The sequence below is a fragment of the Pinus tabuliformis genome, chromosome J (genome assembly GCF_031772625.1).
Source record: "Pinus tabuliformis cultivar Carrire ecotype Pingquan chromosome J, CPIR1, whole genome shotgun sequence".
Classification (NCBI taxonomy): domain Eukaryota; kingdom Viridiplantae; phylum Streptophyta; class Pinopsida; order Pinales; family Pinaceae; genus Pinus; species Pinus tabuliformis.
The window spans coordinates 632,312,462-632,338,485 of NC_142295.1; the positions used below are offsets into that span (position 1 = coordinate 632,312,462).

Below are 26,024 nucleotides of genomic sequence, written 5' to 3' on the forward strand. Positions count from 1 at the left end.
ATTTCTCTAGAAAGTGCCATAATATCAAGCTATCCATGGGAGAATATGTATTGAATAGTCCAATGCTTTCCATTCCAATGAGTGGTGCTGATTTTGTACTAGGAGTCTAATGGTTACAATATTTGGGTATGATAACTTTTAATTTTCAAGAACTTTTCTTGATTTTTTTTTAAGAAGGAAAGGAAGTTGAATTAAGGGGTATCGCAAGGAAACCAGGAAAGATAATCACCCCTAATGGCATGAAAATGCTTCTAAAGAAAGAACAACAAGGTGTAATTTCACAATTATGTTCACTAGAGGCTCAAACAATGAAATCATCTATTTCTACAGATCTCCAAAAAGTCTTGGACAATCATTCTAAGGTTCAAGTAGTGGAATATCACATCTAGCATCAACAACAAGTTCTCCAACTCTTAAAGGATAACCTCACTTTGGCATAGAATCGAATGAAATAACAGGCATATCAACATCGCAACGAAAGAAGTTTTGATGTATGCGACTGGGTATTTTTACAACTACAACCATACAAACAAATGTCCCTCAAGCAAGTTAAGAAGGATAACAAATTATCACCAAAGTATTATGGTCCTTACAAGGTGTTGCAAAATATTGGTACTATGGCATACAAATTGGAGCTTCCTGCATCTTCTCAAGTGCACTCAATTCTCCATGTTTCATGCTTAAAGAAGGTTATAGGTGACAAGCTCCTAGTTCAAACAATAGTGTCAAAACATGATGAGGAGGAAAAATCATATTGGGCCTTGAAGCAGTCATGGAAACGAGAATCTGACAACTACGAAATCGATCAATTTTAGAGTATCTCATCAAGTGGAAGAAATTACCCATTGAAGATTGCACATGGGAGGATGAGGATTTTATATAGAATCATCCAGAACTACTCAAGCGTTGAGGACAACACTTTTTTGAAGGATAGGGTCATGTTAGGTCCCTATACTAATAGTGTAGCCCCTTACTGTTATTAGTGCAACCCCCTTATTGTATTGTTGTGCCATGTAGTCCCCATATTGTTATTATTGTGCCCCATAGAAGCCCACTATTGTTATTGTTGTGCCCTTACAATATTATTGTTATGCAGGCTCTGATTATATTGTGACCGCTTAGACTCATATATATAGAAAGGAGGTTTTGTCATTTGTATCATGGAATAATTGTTCATTTATGTAATGTAAAGGAGGTTTCCCCCTCGAAGAAGCTAATTTTGAAGTCGTTGATCTATTTTTTCTTCTATTCTGTGAGCTGGTTGCATAACATGTTTCTTCTTTGCAAATTGATGTAGATGAATGACAAATAATTTCTTTTCGAAAATAAAAACCAGATAAATGGCTTGATAATATTAAAGAGGTTGAAATATTCGAGAATATAACTTCAACATTATTCAATGGTACATACAAAGGTAAAAATGTTGTTATGAGAAAGTTGAGAGGATGTGAGAAAGGTACTTTCATAGATATTTCATTCAAGTGCCCAAAAGCTGAAAAATGAAATATTTGAGACCATACTGGTTTGATATTTCTAAATGAACTTTGTATTAGACATGGTTTTTGAGAAAGTTAGTTCTACATTAATGAATTAATGTGAATTTTACTTCAAATAAACACCGCCATAAGACATTTTATGCAAGAAACCTGGCCACATTTTACTTTTGATTTTGAGATAACAAGTCTCAAGGGACAAATGGATGTACAAAGTCAGTAATACAATCATGGATTAGTTCAAGATGGAAGGACATGGACACAATTCTTGGCTTCTCTTCTTCCGAATCACCAATTATTTTTGTGTCCTCGATTATAAACAAATATGGAAGATAGATGCCTAAAGGGATGGGTTTGATACAACTCTATAGGTATGGTGTATGGTTTCATGAAAGTAAATGCACAATAATCATTTAAAACAAAAATTATAGTCACACTTTAAACAAATAAAAAAATTATCAACATGATGTCATGATTGACCAGGTTAGTAAAAGCCCAAAAATACAATATATATTACAAAACAAAGCAAAAATAGGGGATGGCAGAGGAAATCGAAAAGAAGCACTTCTTAAAGGAATTCAAGAAAAGCCTATTTACCAAAAGCAACTTCTTTTTTTTCTCTTTTCTGAAGGTGCAATTCAAGATCACCGAAAGCAGAATTTTTTTTGCTCTTTTCTAAAAGTGTAATTTGAGATCCAAAATATGGTAAAAATAATGAAGGAGAAAAAAATAACACATGTATAGGATATTCAAAAGGATAATTTAGTTTTAATGCTAAGAAGAATAGTACCAGAGGTTAATATACCATAGTCAAATGATGATAACAATGTTTGATATATCCTCGATAATTTCAATTAAGATTTTTCTATCAACATTAGTTAGAACAAATGATAGTAACCTACTTACAATAGGTATGTCCTAGTTTCCAGTTAGCAAGACCTTGGTCTATATATATATATATATATATATATATATATATATATGCTTATTTTAAGCAATGACTTAACAAATCGTAGTCCAAAAACCAAAATCTATGGATTTGTTCCTAATTTATTTCAACCTAAAGCATAAATTAATCTACAAGTGCAAAACGGCCTTTAATAACTAAGATTGCATTCTAACTCTTATAAAAATCTCAACATAAAGACGACATTTGGAAACGTAGTATAAAAGAGAAATCCAAAGAATGATGAGAATGATACACAAAATTACCACGCAAAATTGTTTTCTACTTTTTTGATCATTAATGGAAATTTTGTTGTAGTTTTGAATGACTTCCCTTTTTTATGAGCTTGCGTGCTCGAATACTCAAAGTTTTAAGCGAAGATAACAACATATCATTGCAAATATATTGAGAAAATTAGCCATTGTTTTAATGGTGGGGTTCCTTGCATGGGCATACAAGTCCATCCAGCTGCCCCCTTATACTATTTGTTGATCTCCTAATGGCCCTCTAGTTACTTCTCCTCGTATTCACCTTCAAGATGGAAGATATTTGGTCTACAAGTAAAGTGGAGTACCCAGAGATTGAGAAAACTATAAGATCATTATGACACATGGATTTACATTGTCCATAAATGATACCTATAAAGCCTCTAAGGTAAGTGCAGAATGACATTCTTTCACCATGCCAATTAAATGGTTGATGGTTGTAATCTTGTGATAATGGCATTTTTTAAGCCATTAAGAATTTTGCAAGAAATTGTGAAAGAGCTAGGAGTCTACATTGTAACCTTTAACAAGCCTAGGTATGGAGAATGTGATCCTCATCCTAAGAAATTTGTATGAAGTGTGGCTTTAGATATGGTAGAGCTTGTAGACCAATTTGATCTTGGTCTCAAATTTTATGTGATGGGATTGTCCCTTGCAGGACACACGATATGGGGATACTCACAGATATACCAAACAAGTTCTTACCATTTTTTGTCCCAACTTTGCATCTATTGGCTATGATATTATTTGATATAATACTAAATATGGTGCATAGAGAACCTTGCAGTTTCTACGGCTATAGTTAAGAAACACAACAATTGTGTTAGATACTTTTCTAAGTAATGTAGGAATTTATAGGGTAAGTTACTCAGACAGAACACCAAAGGACACCGCTCACAAACAGATCACAGATCAATACACCATTATTCTTGACGCGGTTAAAACCATCAAAGACGGAAACAATCCATGGCCTGAGCCAACGCGGCCACTTCAGGCAATTTATTAATAAAAGAATGAAAATTTACATAAGCTTCTCTCATGAATGGTCACACCACAAATGACCCTCCATGCTATTTAAAAGAGATCATGGACCAATCGGGTGTTAAGCCATGGATCAAGTATCAGTAATACTGAGGAGATAATGAACCATTGGATCACTTAATGTCTAGAACATATCATGACCATCGGATTGTAAGTTACAGAAGTACATAGTAAAGAAACACACTTTACCTAACTCTACACTAGACCAAGTTATACTTAACTATTTCCTATGTGTCGAAATATCCTAACATCCCCCCTTAAGAACAACTTGGGATAGGATTGAAGGATGTACAAATATGACACAATAGGAGAAGGAAGGAGGCATTAGAGCCTATCCCCCCTTAGTGACAACTTCCTGAACTCCAACCATAAATTGAAGTTTAGTAAACTTTGCCTATGTGAGAGCCTTTGTAAAGATGTCTGCAACTTGATCATCAGTTGAAAAACATTGCACTTCAAGAACATGGTCATGAATGATCTTTCTGATGAAGTGCATGTGTAGTTCAATGTGTTTGTTGCGCTAATGTTGGACTGGATCTTTGCATAGTTGAATGGCACTTTGATTATCACACCAAAGTGTAGTCGGATGCTGCTGATGAAAGCCAAACTCTAATAGGATCTGACGAAGCCAAAGGGCTTCCTTACTAGCTTCTACGGCACCACGATACTCTGCTTCTACTGAAGAAATAGAAATGGCACTTTGTTTCTTGCAAGCCCATGTAATAGCTCAAGAACCAAGAGTGAAGACATAACCGATAGTAGACTTCTGATCATCAGGGTCACCAGCCCAATCAGAATCAGTGAAACCAACCAATATAGGATATGCTTCTGCACTGTAATGAATCCCAAACTAAACTGTACCTCAAACATAATGAAGTATTCTTTTAGCTGCTTTCCAATGACTTTCGTGTGGGTTTTGCATAAACCGAGCAATAAGGCCAACAACAAAGGAAAGGTCAAGACAAGTATGGGTCAGATATAAAAAATTTCCTACAAGCTGACGGTATAAGGTAGCATGAACTTCAGGGGAAGTACAAGTGACTGAAAGTTTGGCTCCGGAGTGAAAGGGAGAAGGGGCTGGAGTACAGTCTTCCATGTGAAAGTGGCATAGAAGATCACATGCATACTTGGACTGGGAAAGGGAAATACCTTCCTTGGATTGCAAGACTTGAAGACCAAGAAAACAATGCAAGTGTCCTAAGTCTGTCATTTCAATTTTCTTTTTAAGGTTGGACTTCACATGGTTTATAAGGTTGGGATCACTACAAATAAGGATAATATCATCAACTTAAAGAACAAGAATGATAAGAGACTTACCCACTTTCTTGGTGTAGACAGTATTGTCAGAACGACACCTAGAAAAGCCAATATCTAAAAGAAAGCTATCCATTTTGGCATACCAAGGCCGAGGGACTTGCTTGAGACCATAAACGGATTTCTTAAGCCGACATATAAGGCTGGAGTCTATTTGTACAAAGCCAGGAGGTTGTTCCATATAAATTTCTTCATGCAAGTCCCCATGCAAAAAGGTAGATTTAACATCCATCTAATGGACTTCCCATTTGAAAGAGGCATCAAGGGAAAGAACGAGGCAAATAGAGTTCGGGAGAAGGTTTCAATATAGTCAATTCCTTCAACTTGTGAAAAACCTTTAGCAACAAGATGAGCTTTATGTTTATCAACGTTTCCATCTGGTCCAAACTTGATTCTGTAAACCCATTTGCATCTAACAAGTTTTCGTCCCTTTGGAAGATGAACAAGATCCCATGTATCATTTGCCAATAATGAACGATATTCTTCATTCATACATGTGTCCCAATCTGGATGGCCTGAAGCTTCTGCAAAGGTGTCAGGATCATAATTTGCTGAAGCTTGAGCCAGTAAAGAAGAGACTCTATCAAACTGAGAACGTGTACGTCGCTGATTTGGAGGATCACCTGCAAGAGAACCTGCTGCATCCCGAGTAGCACAGACCCATTTTGGAAGTTGAGGAGCTGAAGGAGGATCCTGAAAAGGTGGTGGAGGATTGTCATCCTTGCTATCATCATCTGAAGAAGAAATATTTTCAGAAGTAGAAGGGATAGAGAAAGGTGGCACATCTGCCGAACTAGGCTCATAGGCCGATATATTTTCATCAAACTTTACATCTCTTCTAATGATAACATTTTTGGACTTAAGTGGAATAAGTCTATATCCTTTGACATATTCAAAATATCCAACAAAAATACATTTTTCACTCTTAGGTTCTAAAGCTTTATGTTTCTCATATGGAATATGGGCCCATGCTTCACTTCCAAAAACACGAAAGTGACTTACATCTGGTTTAATTGAGCTCCATGCTTCTTCTGGAGTGATATTCTTTAACCTTAGTAGGAATGCGATTTAATATGTAATTTGCACAGTTAATTGCTTTTGCCCAAAAATTAAGACTAAGTCCTTTAGATTGAAGCATACAATTAGCCATTTCCTTTAAGGTGTGATTCTTCCTTTCAACTACACCATTTTGTTATGGAGTATATGGAACAATATGTTGCATTTGAATTCCATGCTCAGTGCAAAAGTTGATAATTTGTTGTTAACATATTCTCCGCCATTATGAGATCTTAGCTTAAGAATTTGATGTCTAGATTGTTTCTCAACAAAGGCCTTAAAGGCCAAGAACATGTTAAATACTTCACTCTTGAGTTTTAAGAAGTATACCCAAGTGCGTTTGGAGAAATCATCAATGAAAGTTAAGAAATACTTGTAGCCAGAAAATGAAATAACTGGAAGTGGACCACATAAATCACTATGCACAAGCTGTAAAGGGGTTAAGGCATGCCAAGAGGCACGTTTTTCAAAACTATCCCGGTGATGTTTATCGAGTACACATCCGGAACAAACACCATCTCTGCAAGACACCATAGGAAAACCTGTCACCATATTTTCTTTACATAGATTTTGAAGGGAGCGATAGTTTAAGTGACTAAATCGCTCATGCCAAAGTTTGATCACTTCATCATTATGAGAACAAATACCGAGGGAAGTGTTGATGACCCAAAGTTGTTAAACTTATACAACCTTGTAGAATCATCAGCAATTCCAGTAGCTAAAATCTGTCTAGGATCTCTTAGGTCCTTAATTACAACATCGTGAGGTGAAAATTCAACGATTTTACCTTCACATGAATGAGTTATCTGATATACAGATAGAAGGTTGCGGGATAAGGTTGGAACACATAGTACATCATTAAATTGACTATTGTCTAGATGAATAGTTCCAGTCCCTACAACACTGAGAGATCTATCATCACCAACATATATACATTTTTGGTGTTACAATCATTTAAACAAGAAAACATGGCTTTGTTTTTTTCCATGTGATAAGAAGCTCCATAATCAATGAGCCACTCATGAGAATGAGAAGAAGAAGATACATTTAATGCATAACCAGACCGAGATGCTTGAAAAACAATGCATAAAGTGTTATTATTGAAGATGAAGTTGAAGTTGAAGAGTGCTCCAAATGGATGTTATGCTTCTTCATTGATACTTCCAAGGCTTCCATCTTCTTAAAGCATTTGGATTCGAAGTGGCCATCTCGATTACAAAAGTTGCAATGTCTATCAGTCTTCTTCCCTTTGCTTTTATTTGCCTTATCATTTTGTTGAATTGATTTTTCATTTTGAGACTGAAATTGCTTAGGACCCTTGTTTGGTTTATGACCATTCTTTTTAGGATACTGTTTCTTGGGATTCTTTGAATTTGGTTGATGCTAGGCGGCTAAGGCTTTCTTAGAAGAGTTTCCAAGATTAAGAAGACCAAGATGTAAGAGTTTTTCTTGTTCTCTTATTAAAGAATCACAAAAGGCATCAAAAGAGGGGGACTTGTAGTCTTGTCCTTGAGAAATAAAGGCTTCTCTAGTAGAATGGAAGGTGGAAACAAACACAGAGTAGGCTGGTCCCAATTTAGTAAGAATGGAATAGATAAGGTTACCATCTTCTTTCTTAACCTTAGCACCTTCCAAGAGAAGTCTAAGGGTCTTGAACTTGGACAAAAACACTTCAATGGAAGAAAAATTATTTAGGTCCAATGTAAGCGACTCATTTTCGAGTTGATGGCCTCTAATTTAATTTTTAATTCCAAAAACTTTAGTGAGTTGTTTCATTGCTCCATTAGGGGTATCAAGTTCTGCGATATGGAATCTAAGTTTTGGAGAAATAGACATCCTTATCAACCCACGTGCTTGATCTTGCTTATTTTCCTATTCTGCCTTATCTTCATCTTTAGGTTTAGTTTCTTAGCCTGAGGCTATTCTGTAAAGACCTTTACTTCTAAGTAAATCCACAATGTAGGACCACCATTGGAAGTAGTTGGTGTTGTCAAGAATAACTTGACATGGACTTTCCATCTTAATAAAAACTAAAGCAGTAGATGTTGAAACTAAGTGTTCCAATGGAAAGATCTCGAAAAATTAAGTTGATTAAAAAAAAGGCTCTGAAAACGGCTTCCGGATGAAAAAGTTATGGCTTTTTGAAAAAAAATTGTTGAAGATGCCGACAAAGTGCGTGAATGTGCAGAAGTGAATGATAATGATATACTTAAAAAAAATCTCCCCCTTTCCAAACTTAATATAATTAGCTCACTTTAAAAAAGATTTTATGTGACCCACTTTTATAAATAAGTGAAAGTCACTTTTATAATGGTACTTTATGAGCTATTAACAAAATTGTAACTTAAATAAAGGATAAAGAGACTTTAGAGTTATAAGTGACTCACTCTTTATAATGGGCGAGAACACTTTTACATAAGTTACATGTGGTTTTTGAAAAAGTAACTCAAAGAAAAGAAAGAATTCAACCCAAGACCTCTATTCTTATAAAGTAACTTTGACCAAGTGAGCTAGTTTAAAAAGTTAGTAATTTTTGGAAAAGATGAAGGGTTTTTTTTTTAATCACCGAAGCTTTGGGGTGCGTGCTTACTTGAAAAAACTATTTTTGCCTACAAAACGAAAACCACACAACACAACACGGACATGCAAAAAAAAACAGAGAGCTAAGTAAACCGAAATAAACAGAGAGATGAATAACTAAAACTACAAATAAAACTGTATACCTCCATATCTTAAAAATGACGTAGCTAGGGCTACCAAAAGCCTTTTCGCGTGAAACGAAAGGGGTTCCTCACTGGAACAGATGCTCCTAACACAATAGAGCAGTCCTCTCGGCTCAAAAGCAGTAAAAAATAGTAGATCTAGGAAACGATAGTCGGATGCAGTTGTATCGGCTTCAGATTTGGATCACCAACAGATGCAGCCCTCAAATAGCTCTAATACCATGTAGGAATTTACAGGGTAAGTTCCTCAAACAAAACACCAAAAAACACTGCTCACAAATAGATCACAGATCAATATACCAGTATTCTTGACGTGGTTAAAACCCTCAAAGAGTGAAACTGTCCACAACCTGAGCCAACGCGGCCACTTCAGGCAATTTATTAATAAAAGAATGAAAATTTACATAAGCTTCTCTCATGAACGGTCACACCACAAATGACCCTCCATGCTCTTTAAATAGAGATCATGGACCAATCGGGTGTTAAGCCACAAATCAAGTGTCGGTAATACCAAGGAGAGAATGAACCGTCAGATCACTTAATGTCTAGAACATATCGTGACCGTCAGATTGTAAGTTACAAAAGTACATAGTAAAGAAACACACTTTACCTAACTCTACACTAGACCAAGTTATACTTAACTATTTCATATGTGTCGGAATATCCTAACATTTTGGAATTCTTCCCTTCTAATAACATTGAAATATGAATGATGGTAACACAGGTTAGTAGGTGTTGCACTCTTAGCACCTATAATAAACTACAGGTGACTTGGTTTCCTAGCTAATTTATCTAAAGAAGCTTATTATCAACAATCTCAACAGGATCAATGGGCACTTCATGTTGTTCATTATACCCCTTGGCTGACTTATTGGTGGAATACTAAAAAATGGTTTCCTTCTTCGAGTGTTATTCAAGGGATATGGAAACCTCTGAATTGGCATGATCGGGAGCTAATGTGCACCCTAAACAACTATTCACCACATGACCATAAGCAAAATAACTTCACACACATGAACTTGTAGGCAATTGACATATGTACGAACATGTTTACAATGTTTTCAATAAATTCATATATGAGGATAAATTCAATTTTTTATCAGCATTGAGAACATCCTTGCATTCCATTCATTACAGAATTTAGTTAGATTGACATAAATTCAAAATCCAACTTTAAATAAGCAGGGGCTTCGTGTATGAAAAATTGATCTAAGCCTCTCACAATACACAATTGTGTTTATCGAATAGGCTTACCCAATGAATCAAACAAGGAACTGAGAAAAACCCTCAGTGAACTGATTACCCAATAAATCAAACAGGGAACTGAGAAAAAACATAGCAAGGAAATGAGAAAAAATAAATACAAGCACGAAACTGAGAAAAAACATAGCAGGGAATTGAGAAAAAACTAATACAAGCAAGGAATTGAGAAAAAACAAATACAAGCAAGGAACTAAGAAAAAAACAAATACAAGCAGGGAAAATACACAGGTTCACTCCTAACCCAACACATTAGGAAAGGTGTCGACCACCCGACGCGTAAGGAAATAGTTGATTGTGCATCATGGAATTCGTAGCGTGTTGGTTGTGCACCATGAAATTCACAAAGTGTTGGTTGTGTACCATGAAATTCACAGAGTGTTGGTTGTGCACCATGAAATTCATAGAGTTAAATTCGCACCATGATTTTGCCGCTATATTCACCTGCGAAATGGAGCCTTCACATTCAAACTAGGGTTGCTTACGGGAAAATTTGTGGAGGCCCCAATGGAGGAAGGCTTACAACCCGAGACCACAGGGACACATGTCAACCCAAATACAAAAACGCAGACGAATGTGGACCTGAGCAGTTTCAAAAGGGAATGCCTATCGACGTAATTATGTTGTTTGGTTCATTTTACTATGAATACATCTCATCTCTAAAACTCAGTTCTTGGTATTAAAAGCATTATTCTATTTTGTGCATAATACAATTTATGAATAAATTAGCTACTCGACAAAGCATAATTAGATTAAAGTAAAAAAGTATAAATATATTTATTCATTTAAATTTAAGTTAATATTTTTTTCTTCTTCAAGGAAAAAGTCATAATTTTATTTATAAAACAAAATTACATTTCGCATACGCTCAAGAGCATTCAATCATACCAGTGCAAAAACTCGTGCCCATACAACCAAATATTAGAAATAAAAACGATACAAAATTACAACTTGAAACTAAGTGTAAAGTCACTTAACTACCATTTTTTTCCTTATTTCTTTTCTACTTTCCGCTAACCTCCTTGATTTGTTACGGTTGTTAATTAATTCTCTTTTGCATTCATCGGGGTATCCTTGTTTGAGTATGATCTCTCAGATACATGGAATTGTTTAAAACCTCCCACCTCCTTTCCAGGGGGTCTTCTCGTTGAACTGCATTGGGACTGAAATTTCTGTGGTTTCAAGAGCTCTCGAATTTTGTACCATTGTTCCTCCTTATTGACCATCTCCGTCTACTAATATGTCTTGTACACTTTGATTTGTTGCATCAATGGGAGTACTTGTTTCCTCTTCACCTTCTTATTCTGAAAGTGACTGCTCTAGAAATTGCCACCCCTTAGACTTTTTGATTTTTTTCCCTTTTCATATCTCTCTTTGCTTGAGGACACGTATGTTGTAAGTGTTCGATTTTAAAACATATACGACATTTAAAAGCCATATTTTCAAAATCTAAGAACTGGGTCCAACACAAACAATTATGAATCAGGTGAATTAATTTAATTATTTTTATTAATATATATGAGAATAATTTTTTATTATTATTTTATAATTATTAATATTTATTTATTAAAATTTTAAATTAATTAAATTTATTTTTTCTCGGTAAAAGCTAATTCTATTAAGAAAGTGAAAATTATGTACAGAGAGGTTACATTTCGAGAGGAGGTCTCAGCCACTCCTCAGCTAGAAAATCATGGATTTTACAATATAGCCCTTCAGTCAGAATCACATTGAGGTCCTGCAGACGAGATGTAGCATACTTATGGATTTCTAGACCTACATTGACAACCAGTACCAAAAAATCTCCAATATTGACAAAATCAAATGACAGAGTATACCAGTCATTAACTTTTAACTTCCTTCCCAAGACCTTAAGAGCAAAAAAACAAAAGATAAGAGCAGGATGGCCACCCAGCTAGAAATTACTGTGCTGAACCGGCATGATTCGGGGACGGTGGCGCTTCCTCCCTTTCCGGACTGGGTGATGCTATCCAGGTAACATAGCCATCTTCATCCAGCACTGGCTCGCCATTGGGATGAGTTACCAGGTGCAGGACTCCAGAGTATCTGTGAGAGGGACCGCAAGGTGGAACATCTACCTGAGCTGGGGTTGAATTCGGAATCTGATCCTGAGCCAGGGCACTTTCCTGAGCTAGATTCTAGGCTGAGTTTGTTCAGGAGCCGGAAGGTCTTCTTGCTGACGGTCCGCACGATAAACACCCCCGGACAGATCCCCAAGCAGGATACTGTCATCTTAAGAAGGTTCATTATCAGAGGGAACAGAGCTGGAGGGATTAACTTCCTCTTTTGCAACAGAAACAGTGAAATTGATAGTAATAAAAGGCCTGTTGACCTCACTCTGGAAAGAAAAACTGGAAGTTTGAAACGAGCTATTCGGACGAGCCCTCTCAGGTGCCAACGATAGAGGAGATGGCGGAATTGAAGAAATAGGATTAACAATCGGGGGTGAAGGATGAGCTCGACCTCCCCTATTACCATAATTGCTGCCCCGCCGAGGAATGCCACGCCTACGCATTTTGATAGCGGGCGCAAAGAGCTGATGAAGGCAAATGGAGTGCCAATGACCCAGAACAGAGAGAACTCTGTAAACCTCCTGAAATATCCCACGCCAAACACACATAATAATGCTCCAAGAAGGGAGCGACTTGGTTTTAAATAGCACTGAAACATTAATGCCATGACCCGGTTGCAGTACCCAGAACCCAAGCGCCGTCATGGTTGCCATGCTTGAGATGAAATCAAACCAGCTTCGAGACAGCTCCAAAGTAAATGCTACCACCTTGAGCCTATAAATCCCATCTACCTCCAGTACCATACAGTACGCCCCGATGCCAGCAATGAAGCCAGCTGTCGGATCAGTGTGGCTTGACATTGTTACCTGGAGGGAGCACCCGCATCCGGGTGGGTTCTCTTGATCTGAGCTTTGTCACTAATGACAATCTCCTGAATTTTGACTAACTGATCCTCTGAATCAAGATTAGAGATAGGACCTTCAAAGTGACCATTTTTGGCTTCCACTCCAAGGTTGGCAAGAAGGTCAGCAAGCTTATTGCCTTCCCTCCTGATGTGTTTGCAAGAAATTGCTTGATGCTGAACCAGCCAATTGTAGATTAGCTCTAACCTTTGAGCCATTCGCCAACTTTTGCTTACTTTGTGAGCGGGAGAACCGTGCAGCATTTTAATGAGCATTCTGATTATGATTTGTGAATCCCCTTCAACAATGAGAGGAAAGAAACCATTTCTTTGAGCTAGTTTAAGACCTCTCCATAAACCCTCCAATTCTGCGGAGTTGTTTGTGTCCCATCCGATCGATCCCATGAAGATGCATTGAGGATTGCCATTGTGATCCCTGAAGACTCCTCCATATCCTGCCTTTCCTGGATTTCCTTTAGAGGCTCCATCAAAGTTGAGCTGGAACATATTGATGGGAGGCGGAATCCAGGTATTTAGCTCTGGTCCCTGCATTATGTGGTTCTTTGTCCCTGCGACCATTTGATTTATCTGAATCCCCCAGTTGTCCCATATTGTTTTTTCCTGAGGTGTAGTGGGGAAGTCTTCTGCGTGCCATTCTCTAGTTGAAAGAGTTTCCACTAGATTCTGATGAAGTTTGGTCCATATTTGCTCTAGAGACAAAGAGTGATTTTTGAAGATTCTTCTGTTACGCTCTTTCCATATATTCCACATTAATAGTCCTGGTATTAGATGCCAGAGAGCATTAAGGAAGTTGCTTTGAAAAGGCGGTTGATCCCATTTACACATAGTCGCTTTAATGTCTCCCTGTACTCTGCCCTCTTTTTGACAACGAAAAACTGCCTTCTCCCAGAGTTTTCTACCGATGTGGCAGGTCTGCATCAAATGTATGGCAGTTTCCTCCTCCTCCATACACATTAGGCATATAGATGGTCCTGAGAAGCCTCGTCTTCTAAGATTATCCCAGGTCAGGATTCGATTATGACAAAGAAGCCATAAGAATGTAGAGACTTTCGGCCAGTTAGATGAGCGCCAAATTACCTCCCAAAGTTTATCTTTGTTGAGCCGATCTTGGATGATGATTTTATATGCTTCCTTTGTGGTGAAGATTCCTTTCTCTTCATATCCCCACCTGAGGATATCCATACCTTCTGAGGTAGTGACTTGCCTTTTTTGAAGTTCTGTATTAAGGTAATGCTTCGTTTGCTCAGAGCAATTAGATAAAAATTGAGTTGCATCTTGCCATTGCCTATGCTCTTGAGTGGTACCTGTTTTCCAGAACTGTCTGACTGTGTCATGTTGATTCATTTCTCGTTCTGGAATATGATGATCTTGCAAAATGTCTCTTAGCCTTGGTAATTGTTGCCATGAATCCTCCCAGAATCTCGCAGTGGATCCGTTTTTGATTTCCCAAAAACTGTGTTCTTGTATGAGGCTCCTTTGTTGCATGGCTGAATTCCACAATACCGAACCCGTGCTTAGCTCAGTCATTCTTATTCTTTCTTCCATAGGACAGTTGCTTGTGTATTTGGCTGTCCAAAGAGAGGCCCATGGAGTGCTGGGATAAGCAAGCCATCTCCACCAGATCTTTGCTCCCATTGCTCTGTTGCTGTGCTCAGGGTCCCTTAACCCAATACCTCCTGCTATTTTGGGAAGACAAACTTTATCCCATTTCACTAAAGCCCATTTTCTGTTTTGCCCCGAACTTCCCCATAGAAAATTGCGCTGCAAAGTCTTGATTTCTTTAAGAACCCATTTTGGGGCGGCTAGGATGGAGAAAAGATAGAGGGGCATGGATTGAAGGACCGCTTTAATAAGGACAATTCTGCTGGCCATATTCAGAGCTCGATTAGTCCAAAGGGTAAGCCGAGCCTCAAGTTTTTCCAAGAGTTGCTTCCAGGAGGAGTGCTTAAGGGCAGAGGCCATTAAAGGGGCACCTAGATATTTGGAGGGCAGAGAGGCAGTAGTGAATCCCAAGATTCGTTCAATAGATCTCTGTGTGGGCACAGGGGTATTAAAGAAAAAGATTTGGGATTTAACTCGATTTATGAGGGCTCCTGAAGCATCAGAAAAGGTTGTCAGGATAGATTTGAGGATACGAGCTTCTTGCACTGAAGGATGTCCATAAAGCATATTATCATCTACAAATTGCTGATGGGAATAGACAGGGGAGTTATTGAAAGAAAGACCTCTTAATTGCTGGGTAAGTCTAGCTGAGGTGATGTATCTACCTAAACCCTCTGCCATGATGACAAAAATGAAAGGAGATAAGGGGTCACCTTGTCTTATGCCTCTGGAGGGCCGGTAAGTAGCTGAAGGAATGCCATTAATTAAGACAGAGAAGAATACTGAAGATAGAAGGTTGAAAATCCATCTTACCCATGAGTGTGCAAAACCAAAAGCTAAAAGGATTTTTTGAATATAAGCCCAACTAAGACTATCGAATGCTTTGGATAAGTCTAGTTTGAGCAACATACCTGGTTTCTTGGTTTGCTTTAAGGAGTGAATTATCTCATGCGTTAGAATAATTCCATCTGTTATTTGACGACCTTCAACATAACCCGATTGCTCGGGCGATATAATCAGAGGGAGCAGCGGCTTTAATCTTGTCGCTATGACTTTAGAAATTATTTTGTATATGATATTACACAGCGCAATCGGTCTATATTTGTCTGGGGTGTTGGAATCTTCTCCTTTTGGAATTAAGGCTATGAAGGTAGCATTTAATCCAGGATACATCCATCTGAGTGCTCTAGATTCCTCTACTACCTGCCAGACTTCCTCCTTAATCAAGTCCCAGAACTTGTGAAAAAAATTTGATGTAAAACCATCCGGTCCTGGCGCTTTGCCTTCCTTCAGATTCCGCATAGCTTCTTCAACTTCTTCTAAATTAATGGGTTTGAGGAGAAGACTGTTGTGTTCCTCTGTTATTATCCTTGGTATATTCTTGATTATCTTATTGATGGCCGGCATTCTATTAAAATCGGGTTCCTGATGCGCCTTCTTAAAGTAATTCAGGAATTCCGCTTCAATGCCTTCATGCGTTTCAACTTTATTCCCCTGTTCATTTTTGATATGAGAGATGTGATTGATCATTCTGCGTTGAACCGTAGTTTTATGAAAGAATTTAGTGTTCTTTTCTCCATTTTTTAGCCATCTGATCCTTGATTTCTGTCTCCATAATATTTCCTCCTGTTTAGCCCTTTCTATGATTTTGGTTTCTAAAACTTGCTCCTGCTTGGTTAATTCCTCCGTGCGCCCGTCAGAGATGATGATTTGCTGGATTTTCTTCATTTCTGTATTGAGAGAAGCTTGTTCTGTGAAGATGTTGCCAAATGTATTGTGATTCCATCTTTTAATTACCCCTTTAAGGTGTTTAAGCTTTTGTTGAAATCTCGCCATCCTGGTGCCTTCAGATGGATTGAAGTGGACCCAAGTGGATCTTACTAGCCTCTCAAAGTCCGGGTGAGTAAACCAGAATTCTTCAAAACGAAAGGGACGTTTGATGTTGTTACCTGGCCTATTCCATTGCAGTTCGATGGGCCAATGATCTGATCCTGAGACAGGAAGTATGGATGCTGTGAATTCCCCTCCAAGGTGAACTGCATTATCTGAGATGAGGAACCGGTCAAGGCGCGATGCAATCTGCTGCTCTCCCTCTCTTTTATTACTCCATGTGAAAAGACCATTGCCTGTAGGGACATCCACTAGCCAGTTATTTTGAATGAAGGATTTTAGTAGATTACCCTCATTATTTGCTTTGTTTCTGCCTCCACGTTTTTCTTCTATGCTCGCTATCATGTTGTAGTCACCTCCCGCAATCCAAAGTGGATGAGGTCTGTCTGAGCTGAGATTTGATAGTGTGTTCAGGATCTGAGCTTTTTTAGCTGTATCATGAGGAAAATAAACATTTGTTATTAGCCCATGGGTATTAGAGCCTAAGAGGTGAAAGTTTGCCTGAATGAAGCTTTTGTTAGCTTTAATATTATTTAGCTGTATGACTCGCGCATCCCAGAGGATTGCAAGTCCTCCCGAAGCTCCCTGAGCATCAACAGCTATTACATGTCCTCCTGGCCATGCTTTCACTGCTATTTTTTCCAAAAAATTTGAGCCACATTTCGTTTCCTGTAAGAAAAGAATGCTTGGTTTTTCTTGCATCAACATATTTTTTAATAATCTTCCTTTCCTGGGGCTATTGAGCCCTCTGATATTCCATGATATTAACTTCATTGAGAAATTTGGGGGTGAGGATTAAAATACCTGGTCAGTTTGGCATACCTCCCTGACTCCACTAAAATCTCTCCAATCTTGATAGTTCTTTCCAAAGTGGATTTCCTACCTCTTTTCTTATTGTCCTTTGTGATAAATTTTCCATCCCATGGACTTCCTATTTGGACACCTAGCGAATATTTCTTCTGTGCTTTGTGCAACACTTCAACTAGGTTATCCACTTGCGTTTCTGATATCTTTTCAAAGTTCCTTGTCTTGCATGCCTGTTCCAAGCCCAGAATATCCAGCTCCCCTATGTCTAAGGGTTCCGGATCTTCTTCCATAATTTGAGGTGCTTGTGAGAGATCCTCTCGCTCCTGTGAAGATTTCTCATGTGGCTGCGAGTATTCCACGTCCATACCTTGAGTGTGCCATGGCAGGGTTTTTGCTGGGGTAATCAAGTTGTCTTGCTTTTGGATTTTCTTTCCTCCTTGTCTCGATGTCTCGCCTGGCTGTTCTTGATGGATCTCTTTGTCTTTCGCCTTTTCCTTCTCCTGTTCTTGCTCGTCCTCCTTATCCAGTACTTCGAATCTGTTGCTAGTTGTGGGTTTGGCTTTGTTGACTGGATTTGCTTTGGTGTTGCCTGTTGCTTTCTTGTTTCCTCTTCTGCGATTTGTAACCTTGGTGTATCCATCTGTAGTTTGATTATCAGAGCTGTCCCGGGGAAGAGGTGCCTTGTTTTGAGGACAATCTCTATAAAGATGCCCTATCTCATGGCATTTCCTGCATCTGAAGGGCACATATTCATAATCTATAACTTGTGTCCATTCAGAGTCCTCATGAAAGAAGCTTACCGTGTCTGGCAGTGGTTGCTTGAGATCCATATAGACACAGATCCGAGCGTAGGATGTGTAACTACATCGCTTTGTTTCTTCTGCGATCTTGACAAACTCGCCAATAGCATTCCCTATTTCTTGCAGAGACTTTTCCTCCCAGTATTCCCACGGTAGTGAATAAAGCCTTATCCACACTGGCGCATAGGTCAGATCCTCCTTGTCTGGGTTAAATCTTTCAACCCAGCCTTTCAGGTATAATCCCGCTGAATTAAAGAAATACGGACCCTGATCCAGAATCCTGTTGCGGTCCTCCAGGCAGTTGAAAACTACAGTGAAGAAACCCTTAGCTCCTAGATGGAGCGAGAGGTGCCCTTTAGGATGCCATTTGGTGTTGATCCAGCTTCTCAGCGCTCTCTCCGTTGGCCAGATTCCAATGAATTTGCCGATTAGCGCATGATCTCTCATGTACTGTATTCTGGCGTTGATGCGTTCACTTGGAAAGTCCACTCTTGGTTTATGGACTGCCACAGGTTTGCAGGTTGATGAACTTGCCTTGCTTCTTGCATCTGCTTCTATATCCTTGCCATTCTTCTGTCCGTTGTCGGTGGCATTGCCTCTGCTGCCCTGTTCCTTCTCTCTGTCGGCCGTAGACCGTTCTCTGTTTTCCGTATCGGGGGGAGGCCCCTGGCCCTCCCCCTGCGAGGCTTCCATTCTCCTTGTACCTTATGAACGTTTCTATATGCTCGTCGGCGCTGCAGTCTCTGCCCTCTGTACGCAGAATGACAGTCCTGCCGAGATCAGGTTTGCAGGAACCCTAGGTCAGGTTGCAGCATCGCCCGATCCGCTCCCCCTTGCCCATTTCCGTTCTGCTAATATAATTAAATTATTTTTATTAATAAATAATAATTTTTTATTTCAAATTTATGTGATTTATTTTGTTTTCGAAAATTTTCATCCGAATTAATCATTTTAGTTTTCTACTAATAATTAATTCGGAAAAAATATATTTTAAAATAACCTAATTATTTATAAAATATTAATATTTTATAATTTGGTTAGCATCTAAATTATTTATAAAAATTGAAAAAAAGATGGATTTAAAATTACAATTTTGAAATTTTTTTTTTTAAATAACCTAATTATATTTATAAAATATTAATATTTTATAATTTGGTTAGCATCTAAACTATTTATAAAAATTAAAAAAAATATTGATTTAAAATTACAATTTTGATAAGTATTGGCGATAAAAAACAAAACATAAAAAGATCAAATATATGATATATTTTATCTTTCTAATTAATTTATTTCTCAAGTAATAAAAATACATAACAAATTATTTAATTTCAACTTTGTCAATCATATTTTGTTTTGTTTTACATTTTTATGTTTAATTAGTAGTTTTTAATAATGTCTATATGTATTTTTTTTAATAATGTTTATATCTTTTAATTAAATTCTATATTAATTCAAGTTTTCTCTAAATTTTAAATTCATTTTTTTTCTTCTATTTTCCCGTTTATTAATTTTTTTATAATAATATTAATTAATTAATTAATTTTTATTTTAGATATTTTATTGGAATTTTGTGTTAAACATTTTTTAAGTCAGTGTTAATTGTTGTAGTTCAATTGTTCTAGGTTTTTGGACGGTTTCTAGCATATTTTTTTGTCAAATTTATCGAATATCAAGCAAGAGATTTCTTGGAACCACAAGTTTGAGTTGTAAACTCTCTATGATTTGAGTGTTAGAGGGGTCTTTTAGGGTGCAAATCCATATATGCACTCAAAAACCCATTTTAAACAACAAAAATTAAGATCTGAGCAAAGAAAATTTTGCTCAATTTTGGATAAACACTCCAAAATATAGCATGTTTAGACAACATTGTTTTAATTTCTATATGTAATTCACATTCGCAATTCCTTCCTATACGATTTGAATCAATAATGTAATGAAAACTAAATTCCGCACAAGCCACACCATAAATTTCCTCATCCTAATAATACTTTTTCTACTTGAGAGTCTTATAATTTTTTTTTTAAATGTTAATTAACTTCATTATTCATTAAATTCATGTGTGTGTGTGTTAAGTTTTGGGAAACATGAGATGACTTCATGCTTAGCCTTTGGCTTGAGAAACCATGACCTAGGGGCATCTAAGCCATCAAAATCACCCTGGGATCGCACCCAACATGGTCCACACCGACCCTTAACATGACTGGATTTTGCCTATGATTTTGACCCAGTGACCTTCATATCATAGAGTACCTTGACAATAAACCCCATCAACATCTATTCTACACCCGGTGGGTTAATTCCTAATGATAATATTATTTTCCCCTTATTTTAATATTCCTTTCTGCTAATGAAAGTTAATTATAAAATTCCTTTTCGTCTATGGAAGTTAATTATACTATCTCTATATATATATATATATATATATAACTTTTTTTTTTTAAATACAAGTTTAATGTAATGTAATATTATTTTTGTAAAACATCTGGATCTGTTTGTCCCATCAATGAATGAGCCCAATTCAATTTGCATCAAACATCACCAATGATTGCCATGACACCCACATCCATTTGGCATCTCGACATCATTGCTTAATGCCACATGCACTGTCCTTAGGTCTTTATAATCTATCCTCCTCAATTATTTCTCACCTACATGATGAATTCTCTCCTCTCAACCACCATGTCACAGTTAATGCTCTTCATCATGTCGCTTATTTGTCGCGTCCTTCCCTCCTTTCTCTCCATTCTTCACCCTACTCAATATTGTAATCAACTTGTCCTAGCTCCCATAAACAACGTTTTCCTTGCTCCCTCGACAAGCTTCTCTGATCTTTGATCAAGCTCCATGGCTAGAGAAAGAGGATGCAGTCAACGTGGTAGCAGAGGGTGAGGGTGAGGGCGAGTGTGTCCACCTAGTAATCCTGGGCTGGGAGATCATCTAGAACTTTACGACCATGTAACCCCATAACACATCAAACACACAATTGCAACCATGGAAAGAGTGGAATGTTATAGGATTGGAGACGAGCTTTAGGCAGTCATAAATTTACTAGCCCTCCATCTCTAGAATCAAGAATGTGGGAGAAATGGGGCCGTGAGGAAAATTGCAGAGTCGAATGCCTACATCTATCATATGCGCACTTCGCTTTGCCACCTTTCTAGGAATCTTGGTATAAACTTCCCTTTGGAGCTTGCTTCATCCAATTCCTCCAACGCATCCAAAACCCAAACTGACTAGCGACCCTCTCGCTATTTAGGCTCCTCGTCTCCCTCTATCATCCTAGCTAGAGACAAACATGACCCTCCAATTCATGGGTCCTTTGGTTCCCCCATTCAAGAGTCCATTGTTAGGGATAGCAACTAGCTGCCACTTCACTCCACCGTTGCATAGTCCGTTGGTAAGTTGCCCACTCCTGAGTGCCCTACCCCCTTTCGATGCTACAATGAGGAGGAAATTCTAGAAGTGAGCCCCTCCGACACTAGGAACAATGATGAAGCAGGGCCTAGCACCGAGAAGACAGTTCCTTCAAGCTCATGAAATAAAAGTCTTGCATGAAAAGGTTCCTTTCTTTGTTTCACTTGCCTCTATCTTCTTTTGTACCACTTGCATGGACGAACAAAAATGCAGTCACCTATACAAAAGAATTTTGCAGCATTTCTATGTTTTGTTCCTCCTGGACAATGAACAGTTCTCAAACTTTTACATTATCAAAAAACCATCTTGTTTCCCCTTTATGGGGCAGATGGTCTCCTCTAAGCTCTTCTCAGTGGGGCCTCTGTGCCAAGACTTTGGATGCATTTTTGCTTGTATCCTATGTACAATATTTTTGTTAATATAAGTAGTTCCTTTGCCCACAAAAAATATTAAAAAAAAAAGTTGTATTTTTTTTTTCAATGATTTTTTTATTACCATAATTTAGTTGTCAAATTAACAATGCCGATATTTTTTTTTATACAACGATTTTTTTATTATCATAATTTAGCTGTCAAATTAACAATGCGGACAATCATCATTGACTATTATTTAGGAATGCAAGCTCACTCATCATTGTTATTCAAAAAAAACTACACCACTTAGAATTATAAGAAGACTTACATTTACTCCTATTAAATACTTCTAGATCTTACGTGTTAACCTATTTTCCCATATCCGATGAAAACAAACTCTTAACAAAAAAACAAAATTAAAACATAATCTCAAACCAATAATTTTTTATAATAAAAACATACAGTACAAGCTTTATAAATCGCTCCAATAACCAAAATATTTTTTCCCATTCAAAAATTTTATCATATCAAAAAAATTGCGGTTCTTGGCCCACTTTACATTTGTATGTCATGTTACTTATCCAATATGACAAATCTAAATGTTCCCACTTTGGCACATTGTGCATATGGGAGGTACGGAAGTCCGTTGCACAAATTCCAGCGGTTAACAAAGGTGATGCCCGTGGTAATTGTAATAAAACAAACATGGTCTTTGTTTCGATGTTTCAGTAATTAGTTGAGCGCCAGTCAATCATGTGAGAAAATGCACCGTAAAAATGGAAAATCTATAGAGATCGGGTAAACATATCACTGCAAATCCACGGCGTAAACCGGGAGCCCAAGCCATCGAAGGAAAGGAAGGCTGCAGGTAGGGAGCGCACATTTAAATTACAATGGCGAACCTGGCTTGTTTATCCTCGTGTCCTTGCAATCTCACAGCTCTGTCGGCACCTCTTTCTGCCAAATTCAAATTTGGCGGGTTTGGGTGCGCGGGTGATTTGAAGATTTGTTGGGATTTAAAAAATCAACAGGCTAGGCCTTTGAGAAAATTTCATCTGGCAAGGAGCTCTGCTAATGGAGGCAGCAATATCTTTGACGTAGGTTCCAGGTGTGAATTTTATCATTACTTGCTTTAGTATCAGTCATTGAATTTGTAGAAATGGCAATCGAAATCGCTAGTTTATGTAGCAGCCTCGCAATTTTCGGATTTGTAGATGGTACATGTCAGTAAGTTACCACTTCTATCCTTTTTGTGTGGACCGCTACTTTACTTTGGTTGCTTAAACCCTGACTGACAATACGTTAGGGTATGTAGTTGTGAGAATATTAAGATAAGACCATGACTGGAATGAATAGTTAAGTTCCGTTGAAGGTTACGCCGTGTTGTGGTGTTCCCGGAGATGGGGCTATGAATGATATAGGTGGGTATTACTCCGAGGAAATATTGTGCGATTTCGCAAGGTTCTGATCTGATGTGCTGTGCCCGCCCATATGGAAGTGAACTTGCGGTGTGCTACCCATATGTATACTTGCTCAATAAGGGGTTCAAAAGGGAAGGTGATAGGAATACTTTCGAGTAGGCTATTTGGACTATTTGATCCGTCCAAGCTGATGGAACACTTTCGAGTGACGAGGGTAGGCTGTTGGGACTTGAAATGTTACAAAGTCTTTTAACAAAGTGCAAGCACCCCTAGGGGAACTTTAGGAAGATTGCCCAATCTCACCACATTAATTCTTCATCTTGCTTTAGTACGGTTCTTTTTCTGCACAAAGGGGAAAACATTAAAAAAAAGGTACTTTTCGATATTTCTTTGAGATAAACTGGGTGAAAGATTAGACCAATGTGCATCATTGATGAAGAGGCTTGAACAAGATGAAAGGTGGAATTTGATGAAGAGGGCTTGAAAAAGATGAAAGAAGGTGGAATTTTGTGTTAATCACATGCTTTAACCAACCACATAAATTAAAAAGAGGGTCCTGCTAAAGGCACACCTTTCAACAATTATAAACCGGCAGTGGATAACATGCAACCATGAACAAGATAAGATAGCAACAACCCTTCAACCTTCATAAATGACAGCAGCAATATCTATTTATTAAAAATGATAATAACAAGAAACAAAGAGTATTACACCTTAACCTTATCTCTTCTTATTGGAGTATAATTTCCCTTCTTTATTACAACAATTTTGCAAGAGTAACTTCAGCCATTAAATTCATTCAGGGGAATACCAAAAGAAGATAATAAACCTCAACCTGAAATACCTCTGACTTCTTCGTTTCAGCTAGATATTCAGCTAAACCCTTTAGCCATAGTAATCGGATTTTGCCTTAGGGCACCTTGCATCCACATCCGAATCCTTGGAATCTCGAAGTCACAAATTTGTATTGGATTCTTGCTATTTTTGTTTTTTGGATTGGACCTGTTTCCAATATAAGTGGATCCATATTCTAGTGACAGAATCATGGTGGACAGATCTACCCCTAGCTGCATGTTTGAACATTTTTTACCATCATCATCTCCAGGAATAGTGGGCTCACAATTTACATAATATTTATTTGCCCACTTCGTCAAGATTTGTTTCCAAGTGCCTTGGTTGAGCACTATAAACTTATAAAGTTAGCATTAAATTAGTTTTGATCATCGTGTTTATATCAATATTGTATTTTAGTGGTTTTGTACAATGAGTTTTATTCAATGTAGTCTATATTCTAGAGAATTGTTGCTCCTATTTGAAAGGTTAAGTTTGGGTCTTGTTGCCACCTAATCCACACTCGGGCTAACATGGAGAAACTCTTTAATCCACTTGGTGTGGCCTCGGGGCAAGTCTCGAGTTGAGTAGCTATCACTTAAATTCTCAACTCCTCTGTCTAGGCTAACTCCTAGCGAAGCCAAGGGGGTAATCCTTATGAAAAAAGAAAACTAAGACTCAATTAAACTAAACTCCTAGCGAAGCCAAGGGGGTAATCCTTATGAAAAAAGAAAACTAAGGCTCAATTAAACTAAGTTAAACGAGAAGTATTTCTAGGAGTTAATTGAGCTACTGAAAGTACATTCAACCATCAAAATTACAACATATCACTTTAAAGCATGTAAATAAAATTCACAAGTAAATGAAATAATCATAAACGTGTAAATAACCATCCACAAGCAAGAGATATGACAATATGAATGAAATGCTTGTAAGCAAATTATGGAGCATATAAAGACCAATGCTAAGTAAAGAGAACTTGGGAAAGTAAATACCTATACTTGGAAATGAAATGCCCAAAGAGATTGCTTGTTTGTCAAAAGTAAATATAGCAAATGAAATATCAATCCATTGTTAAAATTGTGATGTTCTATGTTGTAACAATTATTTATTCCAAAACTTTTTTTTTTGCTGCAATATTAGTTAAGCAATTGTAGATAGAACATAAACCAAATGCACAATTGAAGACAACCAAGAACAAGATAAGACACAATAAATTTAGGTCCAATGACCAGGGCAAAAGCCACAAGGGGAAAACCCAACCAAATTCTTCTTCTATTAGATATTAATTGTTCATCAAAGATACAAAGTACAAGGAGAGATCAAGAGAATGAGTAAGTTCACCCAAATCTGAACAAGCTGTAGCATGAAGATCATTGGTAGCAACAACTAATGCAAACACTAAATCAAACTTCAAAATCTGCTCTTACTCTTCAAGTCTTTCTCACGCACAATCTTTTTCAAGTCTCTCCAACTCTTTCTCTCAAGTTTGAATCCTTCTTTCACAATGCACAAGTAGTGATAATGAGATGATATGAGATACATATATATTTGGAACAACAAATTTTGGTCATAAAGAAGGAGCAATACGCATGCCTTGAGGAGTTACATATGCCATTTAGGGAGGTGCACATGCCTTTGTAACTCATGCCATTAAGGAGGTACACATGCCTTTGTAACTCATGCCATTAAGGAGGTGTAAGAGGAATCTTTATGACATGCTTTTATTGTAATAAGAATATGCCATGTTTTAATGAATGCACAAGAGAGAGAGACTAACATTTGCATTAATGAAAGCGTAAGAGAATCTTTTATGATAAGACTTTAATGAGAGTGAAACGTATCCATTAAG

At 37.5% G+C, this 26,024-nt stretch overlaps 1 protein-coding gene and 1 pseudogene across 1 annotated transcript in view; both read left to right on the forward strand.

The window, feature by feature from the left end:
• Positions 1 to 2,829: 2,829 nt before the first annotated feature.
• Positions 2,830 to 9,864, forward strand: LOC149228529 (uncharacterized; annotated as a pseudogene).
• Positions 9,865 to 22,549: 12,685 nt separating this feature from the next.
• LOC149228530 (Amino acid kinase family protein) overlaps positions 22,550 to 26,024 on the forward strand; it is a 214,888-nt gene continuing 211,413 nt past the window's right edge. Inside the window, exon 1 of the mRNA XM_089378255.1 lies at positions 22,550 to 23,028. Within this exon, the coding sequence (XP_089234381.1) occupies positions 22,814 to 23,028 (215 nt within the window). The 5' untranslated portion in view covers positions 22,550 to 22,813. The remainder of the gene's footprint in view (positions 23,029 to 26,024) is intronic.